This window comes from Stegastes partitus, unplaced genomic scaffold, assembly GCF_000690725.1.
Source record: "Stegastes partitus isolate 25-593 unplaced genomic scaffold, Stegastes_partitus-1.0.2 Scaffold168, whole genome shotgun sequence".
Classification (NCBI taxonomy): domain Eukaryota; kingdom Metazoa; phylum Chordata; class Actinopteri; family Pomacentridae; genus Stegastes; species Stegastes partitus.
Window position 1 is genome coordinate 562,976 of NW_007577899.1, and position 10,752 is coordinate 573,727.

The 10,752-nt window shown below is 41.2% G+C and overlaps 1 protein-coding gene across 1 annotated transcript in view; it reads right to left on the reverse strand.

Annotated features, from left to right (window-relative positions):
• Positions 1-10,696: 10,696 nt before the first annotated feature.
• Positions 10,697-10,752, reverse strand: part of LOC103355815 (neurofilament heavy polypeptide-like) — an 8,513-nt gene continuing 8,457 nt past the window's right edge. The window contains exon 24 of the mRNA XM_008279733.1: positions 10,697-10,738. Within this exon, the coding sequence (XP_008277955.1) occupies positions 10,697-10,738 (42 nt within the window). The remainder of the gene's footprint in view (positions 10,739-10,752) is intronic.

A 10,752-nucleotide genomic window follows, 5' to 3' on the forward strand; every position in this document is an offset into this window, starting at 1 on the left:
TGTTTGGCTCCACTTTGGTTTCTGTTGCTGCAGGATTCTTGGGAGGAGCGATGCTTTGGAACGTCGGCAACCCGACAGGCTTCTAAAAGACAAAAGTGAGAAGCAAAGGTAAAAAATGAAGTGATTTAAGCTTCAGCTCTTTGTCCTCAACGGCAAGAGATGCAAAACAAGCCAGAAACGTACTGTACCTGCTCACTGGTGGTGGGACCGAACACTCGATGGGTTTTGTCCAAGTTGGCGCCCATTTGTAGAGACAGGAGTTTATTATCAACCACTGTAGAAAGAAAGAAGATGGCTGACTGTTAAATGAAGCTTTACTTTTTTCCGAGTGTTATTTCTTATGAACTGTAGTTGCAGCATACGTGGTCTGTTTGGCTCCACTTTGATTTCCGTTGCTGCAGGAATCAGTGGGGTGGTGACGGTCTGTGAGGGTGGCATCGAGACTGCCTGTGAGAGGAAAATGCAACAAAAAATGATGATTCTCAACAGCACAGTGCATGTGAGCAAAGTGATCTAAGCTCAAACGGTTTGTTCTCAACAGCAAGAGATTCAAAACAAGCTAGAAGTCTGCTGTACCTGTGCACTGGTGGCGAAACCGAACGCTGCATAAGTTTGACCAAAGTTGGCGCCCATTTCTCGAGAATGCTGTTTATTATCGACCCCTGTAGGGAGAAAGAAGGATGGTTTACTGTTAAATGAAGCTGTTTTTCTGAGTGGTATTGCTGAATGAACTGTATGTATAATGCATACATGATTTGAATAGCCCCAGTACTGCAGCTTGTGTGCCTGAAGGATCCATTTGGGTGAAGACTTTTGTAGACAGGAAGAGATTCTGTCACAGAGAGGTGGAAGGTCATGATAGTTCCAAGTGATTTTTTTTTTTTTTTTTTAAGTCTGACATGCTAGAATCTTTATTTTTGCATGACTATACCTCCTCATCTTGATCGGATTCCTCCGACTGACTCCTCCACATGTACTGCTCCTTCTCAGGGATCTTTTCCTTCGGGGGGAATAAATCCTCTCTCTGGTGGTTTCTCAGGCCCTGGAAGCTCACGTCTGGGTCTTTAGTGACTGTTTGAGACATGACGGGAGAATTCATGGAACTTTTTGGGATGAAATGTTCACATTGTGTAGGAACAGTTGCCGTTCCTCAGTGTAAATGCTGTCCTTGAAAGTAAAAACAGCTTGCATTAAATCTAAAGGCTTCATTTTGTAACTTCAGGAAATAGTCAATCAATTTTCAAGCATATTTTGCTTATTTTGTGGCATTTAGTCGTGATTGAAGAGGCCCCGCTGTCTGTGAAATCAGCTCTAACCTTAACTACTGTGTGTCTCAGTGTAATGCCATGAAACGGAAGGCAAAACCTTAAAAAACACACGACTGCACCAGAAGCAATGCACTATTAATACACAGCCCCATGAGATAATGGGATTGGGAACCAATTTCTTAACGTCTAAAAAAAGGCCTGTTTTTTGTGTGATTTAAATGGTTTTTCAGTTTTTGGTTAATTCACTGGACTCAAACTGCTCGAATTTCTTTAAAAACTATAAAATGGGTGTGTTCTAAAACTTGTTGCGGACATTTTGCAGCACACTGGACCAGAGGGGTCAGCTGTTCACCACTCACCAGGCTTCCTCGTGCTGAAGGTATCAGGGACAGGGTCTTCCAGTGCGATTGGAGATTCAGTGAAGGTATATTTGGGAATGTATTCTAATTCCCTTTTCTTCGGAGTGCATCCCATCATCCCCTGATGAGTTCTCAGGCCGTGGTAGGTTGTAACTTTGGTCCAGCCACAGTGGCAAACCTGGAGGCTCCTTTCGGACATGTCGGGTATCTCTACAACACAGATACATACATACAACATAAAATATTCAGCAACAGAAAACAACCATCACATGAGCGTTCAGTACTGGATGTAGTCATAATTCCATCCTGAACAGAGGCTATGATAATAAACGGCCAGCACTGTGTTATCGAATATCTAAATAATAAAGTAAATACATTTTTGGCTAAATAAGCAGCCAAACACATTCACTGAAACATGTATATCATCTCTTTTGCACAAGTTCTGTAAATGTGTTGCTGTGTTTTTCATTGTTTTGTCCAGTTCATCCCAAAGCAGCAAGATGAGGTTTAAGTGGAGCCTGTGCTGCTCCTCTGTAGTCTGAAACCTACCATCTAGTTCTGGACTGTTGATATCTCGTTGTCGAACAAACCCCTGACCAACCAGTCTGACTTCCTTTGTTACTTTTTCTCGCTGTCCTGATACCTGTACTACTTCTTGCAGTACAAAATTGCCGCCTATTGAACAAATGTTGGGGGGAATTGTTGGCATTAACTTTTCTAAGGCTTCATTTTGTAACTTCAGCAAAAAGTTAATCAATTTTCAACATGTTTTGCTTATTGTGTGGCACTGGCAACACCAACAATGCAGCACACTGAGTTCCTCAGGGTCAGCTGTTCACCACTCACCAGGCTTCCTAGTGCTGAAGATATCAGGGACAGGGTCTTCCAGTGCGATTGGAGGTCCCACGTAGGTAAATGTGGGACTGTAGTTGAATTGTTGGCTCTGTGGGATGTGCAGTCCCTTCGGAGTGCATCCCATCTTCCCCTGATGAGTTCTCAGGCCTTGGTAAGACGTAACTTTGTTCCAGCCACAGTGACAAGTCTGGAGGCTCATGGTGGACGTGTTGAGTATCTCTACAACACAGGACATAAAATGATCAGCAAAACATATATATTTAATATTTCAATAGCTGCCGTGCCAAAAAAATGCAACAGAAAATAACCATCACATAAACGTTCAGTCATTTTCTATTATTAAAACACCTTTTCTGCCTTAATTTGACTTGTGTCGAGTGTTTTTGTGCGTTTGATGAAGGATACTAACATGTGTAACGACAATGAAATAATAATGTAGATTAACATGTGTTCATTTATTTAACATTTTTGTTGGTTGAACTTCTGTATTTATACAAGATTTGTCTCGTTTAACAAAAAGGTCTTTGTGAAATTGCAGAAAAAAGTTCTGTTCATTGTGACTAAATGTGTCTAATAGCGTGTCCATAACTCACAGTGAAAGGTTTAGTTTACATTATAGAGTTTGTGTATTTCAAACACACAGTAAATCATGTTTCTCTGTATCTTCAGGATGCTGGACTGCTGTTTCAGTGTATATCAGAAATAATACATGAGCATTTGTCTAGAAGATAAAGTCCTGGTGCATTTTTGTTGTTAGACCGAGTGTAAAATTTACTTTCATGTCAGTTTGATGAATAACTAGATGGAGTGAGATTGGACGGTCATCAGTCGCCCTCTAGTGGAGCAGACCAACAAGTACAGTGTTGAATAAATCCAAATGACACACAGAGACACGACCAGGAAGTCAAACAGGAAGGATAAAGTGTCACTGTGGTTAAAGTTAAACATCACTATTCTTAAAAGAGGCTTAATTAACTTGATCTAATCGTTTCTCAGCATAAAATGAGATCAATTGAACCTTTTATTGAGCCCAAAAGTAAAATTTAGCATCACAGCAGAAAACCAAAGAGATAAAGAGGAGTTGAATGTAGACAATGATGTTCAATCGAAGTGTAGTTTTATGATAATTCAGGTTAATTTCATGTGGCGATGACGTATATTTGAAATATGTGCGCTTAGTTTGATATGCACACGTAATAAATACAGTTAATTCCCTTTATCCAGCTGTGCACATGATTAACACACAGTTAGAATCCTGTAGTCTTAAAGTTGTATATTTATTTCAGCATTGACTCTAAATGCTTGTCCAGAGTGTGACGATACGCACCATCACTTCAAGCCAATCAGAAGAAGCCACTCCGTTATGGTCTCACATTGTCATTGGACTTTGGAATAAAAGTTCTGCTCTGACGACTAAAAATAACTTTTGTCAGGAGACGCTTCCAACTTGATTTGTTTAATCCTGACAGCAGAACAGACAAGCAGCCTGTTGGAACATGGTGCTCCACTCACACCTCACGCTGCCCGTTGTGTTTTGAACACACCCTGAAACCTGCGGTTCCTTATAATTGTGTTATTGCCAAGTTTGTTAAAAACAACGCTGACGTTTGCTGCTGTTGTGAGATGGAAAAAACTCAAATATAAAGATGGGTCAAATCTGGACTTGATTATGATTCTTTAAAAACAAGATGTGTGATTTGTGAAGCCTTAAATATATTCTCTAGTATATATTATGTGGTGGCTTCATATATATATATATATATATATATAGACCAGGTCAACATGCAAAAGAAGCAGTGAGAGTTCAGTATTTTGCATTTTAACAAATAGAATAAAAGTTTTGCTAATCATAGACTGTTGTTGAGTCTTCAGCCTTTCTGACACCATCTAGTCCAGACTTTGATACCATCTATGTAAAGTGGCTTCAGGTTTAATGTACTCTGCATGCAAAAACAAAAAAGCAGGGAAAGCTTCCTGTTTTGCATTTTCACAAATAGTCACGTGTTTTAAAGAGCCTGTAGCCTCTCTGTCATAATCAGACTTCAGATGTCTATATATAGTTTGGTTTGTTTGTTTATGTGGACCAGATATGATGTGACCTGGACACACACAAAAAGTCATCTTGACTTTTTTTTTTGCACTTTTACAAACAGAAAACAGGTTTCAGCTGCACGCAGGATTAACCTTTAATGTCTAACACGGTTTATATCATTAAAAATGTGTTGCTCAGCTCTCTATATTAAGTCTCATTTAACTTTTCCTTAATTTCCCAATGTGCAGCAGACCTCCTGTCAGTCCTGGACTACAACGCTGGTGTTGCATAACTTCTGTACGTGCAAAACTACTGCAGTTAATTTTTGACATTATTGTTTAAATAACAAAACCTGTCCTCAGACATGCAAATACATATAGTTATAAAAAATAAAAAATAAAAATCGAATGTTTTTCTAAGGTATAAACATGTTTTAATATTATTGCCGGATTCTATTTTACGCATCGACAAATAATCTCATCCGTCATTCATTTCTAAATATCGCTGATCCTTATTTAAAGCCACACAGCGCAGTGAGGCTTCCTGAAGCTTCAGGTGTGCAGCAGCTGCAGCAGCTTACCTCCCGCTCTGCTCCCGGTGCTCTCCGGTCTGATCCGCCTTTCATTCCCCGCATCTGCTTTTTAATTCGCTCCTCAACTCTCTCAGTTTCGTTTTCGCCAAAACGATCCCGAAACTCTCCCGTGAACGCACCAGCGGAGTCTTGCAGCAGCGCTCCTTGGTTTTAGTTGCGTTTACGTGCAAATAAAAAATGTCGTAACAGTTCAGTGAAAGAGGAAAACAGCCCCCCTCCCTGTGTTTCCTCTGTGGTCTGAAGTGGACCAAAAGTGACACCAAAGCAGCATCACGTCCTCTGGTGTTTGCATCAAGAAGAACAGAGAGCTCCATAAGCGATGTGTGAAGTTCATCTGGAGATATTTAAATATTTATATTGAATGAGCAGATCACGATGACAAGATTATTATTTTCTAAACTCATGAATTTAAAAAAAAAATTTAAAAAAGGGAGAATTGATTTCAGAGTCTCCTATTTCTCCCAAACAAGACTTGAAACGTGTGTAACTGGATTTTTTAAAGCGAGGAACACAACTGTAGTTGACACACTGCATGTCCACAAAGGAAGTTACACACATGTCGAGTTTTTTGTATTTGCTGTATATTTGGTTCTGTGATTTAAAACTATTTATGGTTATTTTACAGACTTTTCCTTTTTTGTTCAATGACAGATAAAAACTAATAAATTTTAGCTGTAAAAAAAACGGGGGTAAAACTGTAAATAATGTCCACAAAAGAGAAGGTAATTCATTATTTTACAATGTTTGACCATAAAATTACGCCCTTTTCACTGGAGTCTATCCCAGCTGACTCAGGGTGAAGGCAGGTTCACCTGGACAGGTCACCAGTCTATCACAGGGCTACACTTAGAGACAGACAACCAAGCACACTCACATTCACACCTACAGACAATTTAGAATCACCAATTAACCTCAACATGTTTTTGGACTGTGTGGGAGGAAGCCAGAGAACCCGGAGAGAACCCACGCTGCACGGGGAGAACATGGAGACTCCACGCAGAAAGATTCCGGGTGTCCTCACCGGGATGCGAACCGGCGACCTTCTTGCTGCGAGGCGACGATTCTAACCACCGAGTCACCTTGCAGCCCCCATTACATTTATTATACTACATATTTACATTCTGACTGTAAGAATGAACAGACTACAACTGTAGAAATCTGTATTTTTACAAGTGCTTATTTGTTCTTGTACGATGTGTGGCTGTAACATTCAAATCAGCCAAAATTTTCCCCTTTTTTTTTTTTTGCAGTTATTTTGACAGTTTTTAGAGTTTTTAAAGCGTTTTGTTTCTGGCTCCCTCGCTGTCAGCTTTTCTCCTGGTTTATTTGTTTTGACAGTGCAGAGATTGGTGTTTTGGATCTGAGTGACTTTCAAGTTGTTGACATCTGTACAGTTTAATGTCCGTCTTGGTTTGAGGAGTTGACAGTAAACGCAGAGGTTGTTGCATGAAGCTTCCATTTACATAAAGACAAACACGACTAGACGGCCTCAGCAGAGGGACGGAGTTTCCTTCGATACACCTTTTGGAAAATCTGAACTTTGACTTCTAGCAGAGATGTTTTTGCACTGACTGACCCCCCAAATCAAATCATTCCTTGCTCACTTGTAAAATATCAACTGGTTAGCACTCGAGCTAGAGGCTGTTCAGACACACAGACGTCCGGTCAGGGCCAACTATAACAATCAATGCAGGTTTACTATTAGAAGCCACGTCTGCAGCCTGGGAGTTGGTTTGTGATGGCGTTTAATGCAGCAGACCCTCTAAACGAACACGTAAATGAGGAAGTAGGTGGTTAGAGGCCTTCATGCTTTGCTGCTGTGTGTGTGATTGCAGAGTATTGTAGTTGGAGCCGAGCTTCACCAGCTGCTCCAGCTACACCACTCTGCCCTTTGCTCTGGTTTCATGCGACTTCTCAGCCTCCCAGCTCCTCTCAGCCTTTCCTCGCTTCCTGTCTGGTTCCCTGGATACAAGCTCAAATCCTAGCACTAACGTCCCAGCTACAGCTACCACTACTACCAGCTCAAGCCTGTATCTACGTTTTCCAGCTTCCTCCCTCAAGCCTGTGCTCCTCTTTTCCTGCTGCCTTACCCCTCAGGAAGCAGCAGGTTCTGGCCATTTCCTCACATTTGTACTGACTGTGGGCTCAAATAAACTTTATAAAAACAGCACAACTGTGGCCAGAATTTGAAAACTCAAAAGTCGTCCGTGCAACATAACACAGCTGGAATGCCATAAATGACAAAAAGAAAGGTGATAATTGAATTTCTTTGATTACACATGTGCCACAAGTGTCCACAGGTGTTAATACTGGAAACAAAAAACAAAACGGTGACACAATGGATATCTTTCGACTCACATGTTTAATTAGTTTGTCTACATGCACAGGAAACACAAATAAATCACAGATCAGTCGCTAATCGACTCTCAGTTGTGCAGAGGAGCGCAGGATTTTAGATTTAATGCATTATTTTTAGGACAATTTTGAAACGAGACGTGTACAATGAAGTGATTTGCATGAAATTGCAACAGTGTCCCTGAAGGGTTTGGACTCACTACCTCTGACTGAGTTGTGTCACACAGGCCAGATCAGGACTTCTCAGAAACAAAGACAAAACATTTAAAACTTGGGTCAACTGTACAACCCCATAGTTTGGCAATAACAACCAAAACATTCTTCTGTTGTAAGTAAAAGTTCTGACATTTTAGCTAAAACGTGGAGATCGGACTCTGGTGGTGAAAGGTGACTTCAGCTGCTTCTCCAGTTCACGGCTCTTCATCGTAGGTTCTGCAGCAGATTAACTGTGGCTTTGTTTCTCTTTGGTTTGAACGACTGCTTCCTGTGTTGATGAAAACATCCGGATCAGATCCTTCACCTGAAACACATCAAACACTCAATGCAAACTGGGCCCACACCCTCAGTTCAAACATCTTTGCGTTTAAAGCCTGCTTAAAGTCGTACCTTCACACCAGCGCAGAACTCTGAGGCAGTTTCACAAGCTGGAACAGAGGATTGTCACCATCAACCACGTTTCCAGAGATTCGACAGACTATCTGCTCTCTGGGTTGAACAAACCACAATCTTACACACCTGCTGTGGGATCCTTCTCCAGCGTGGCTGCTGCTGCTGCTGCTGCTGCAGGATTCGATGTGGTTGCAGCATCTGTTGAATTTGGCAGCTGCTTCTGTCAGGAAGAGAAACAAGAAGCGGACAATGATTTCTAAAACCGACTCTTGCCAGATTGTTTTTGTCTTTTCTGGGGTGAGTTTTTATATCGGGATGAAGAATTTAGCGTCTGTCTTTATTAGCAATTACCTGATTTATGTTCTAAATCAATAAATAAAAAACGTCCCAGTGTCCAAAGCCAAAAAGAATCCATTCACAATGACACAAAACAAAGACAAGCAGCAGTGACAGCGATTCATCCTCTGAGGACCATGAATGTCTAATAAAAGTTTCAGAGAATCCATTCAGTACTTGAGCTACAGTGGATATAAAAAGTCTACACACCCCGGTTCAAATGCCAAGTTTTCGTAATGTAAAAAAATGACAGTAAGACAAATAATTTCACAACTTTTTCCACCTTTAATGTGACCTAGAACCTGTACAACGCAATTGAAAAACAAACTGAAACCTTTAAAGGGGAAAAATATAAAATAAAAAACTTGAAAGAACCTGGTTGCATAAATACGCACACCCTTAAACTAATAATTTGTTGCAGCACCTTTGGCTTTTATTACAGCACTCAGTCTTTTTGGGTAGGAGCCCATCAGCATGCCACATCTTGATGTGGATATATTTGCCCACTCTTCTTCGCAAAACTGCTCCAAATCTGACAGATTGCGAGGACATCTCCTGTGCACAGCTCTCTTCAGATCACCCCTCAGATGTTCGATGGGATTAAGGTCTGGACTCTGGCTGGGCCATTCCAAAGCCTCAATCTTATTCCGGTGAAGCCATTCTTTGGTTGATTTAGACGTGTGCTTTGGGTCATTGTCGTGATGAAAGATGAAGTTCCTCTTTCTTGCAGAAGGCCGAAGGTTTTGTGCCAACACTGACTGGTATTTGGAACTGTTCATAATTCCCTCCACCCTGACTAAGCCCCCAGTTCCAGCTTTAGAAAAACAGCCCCAAAGCATGATGCTGCCACCACCATGCTTCACTGCAGGTATGATGGTGTTCTTTTGGTGATGAGCAGGGTTGCTTTTGCGCCAAATATACCTCCCGGAATTATGTCCAAAAAGTTCAACCTTGGTTTCATCAGACCAGAACACATTTTCCCACATGCGTTTGGGAGATTTCAGATGTCTTTTTGCAAAATTGAGCCGGGCTTGGATGTTTTTCTTTGTAAGATAAGGCTTCCGTCTTGCCTCCCTACCCCACAGCCCAGACAAATGAAGAAGACGGGAGATTGTTGTCACATGTACTACACAGCCGGTTCTTGCCAGAAATTCCTGCAGCTCCTTCAGTGTTGCTGTCAGCCTCTTGGCAGCCTCCCTGACCAGTTTTTTTCTCGTCTTGTCATCAATTTTGGAAGGACGTCCTGTTCTTGGTCATGTCACTGTTGTGCCATATTTTCTCCACTTGATGATGACGGTCTTCACTGGGTTCCATGGTATATTTAATTCCTTGGAAATTCTTTTGTAGCCTTCACCTGACTGACATCTTTGAATGATGAGATCCCTCTGATGCTTTGGAAGCTCTCTGTGGACCATGGCTTGTGCTGGAAGATGTGGCTATGAAAATGTCAGGAAAAGCCGACTAGAACAGCTGAACTTTGGGGTTGATCAGAGGCACTTTATTTGATGACAGGTGTGTGCTGACTCCAATTTAACATGAGTTTGAATATAATTGGTCTGAACACAGCCACAGCCCCAGTTTTAAAAGGGTGTGCACACTTATGCAACCACATTGTCTCAGTTGTTTATTTTTACTTTACCTCCCTGAAAGATTTCTGTTTGTTTTTCAATTGTCCAGGTTATAAGTCACATTAAAGGTGGAAACTGTTGTGAAATTATTTACCTTGATGTAATTTTTTTACATGACAAAAACCTGGCATTTGAACAGGGGTGTGTAGACTTTTTGTATCCACTGTATTTCAGACAACCAAAGGACACCTCTTTTGATGGATATACGATGACAGAAGCACTAAAGCTGTACCTGTGACAGTGTTTGTTCCTCCCCGCCCTGTGGTTGGACCTCTGTTTCTCTGACCGAGGAGGCTGAAAGCCTTGGAGCCTGGAAATAAAAAAACTCCAAGTGTTCAGCAAATAAGAGCATCATGACCTTTGGATGTTTTTCAGATAGAATGAATCATGAAGGTAGAGAAAGAAGAAACAAGGTGACGAAGAACAGAAAAATACAGCAATGGCTAAATATTAATTTTCTGTATTCCAGGAAGCTGAAAATGGAGCGACTGGCTGCTGTTTGAACCTGACAGATACTCATCAGTAGGATGTATCCTCTGATGACCATGAATGTCTGCTGACGTTTCAGTAAATCATTTGGATAGTTTTGGAAGTACTCACGAAGGGACTTTCCTCTTGATTAATATGACAACAGCAGCACTAATACAGTACCTGTGCCACTTTTACTTCCTCCTTGTCTTTCTCCTTTGGTTGAACCGCTGCTTCTGTGGCAGCAAAG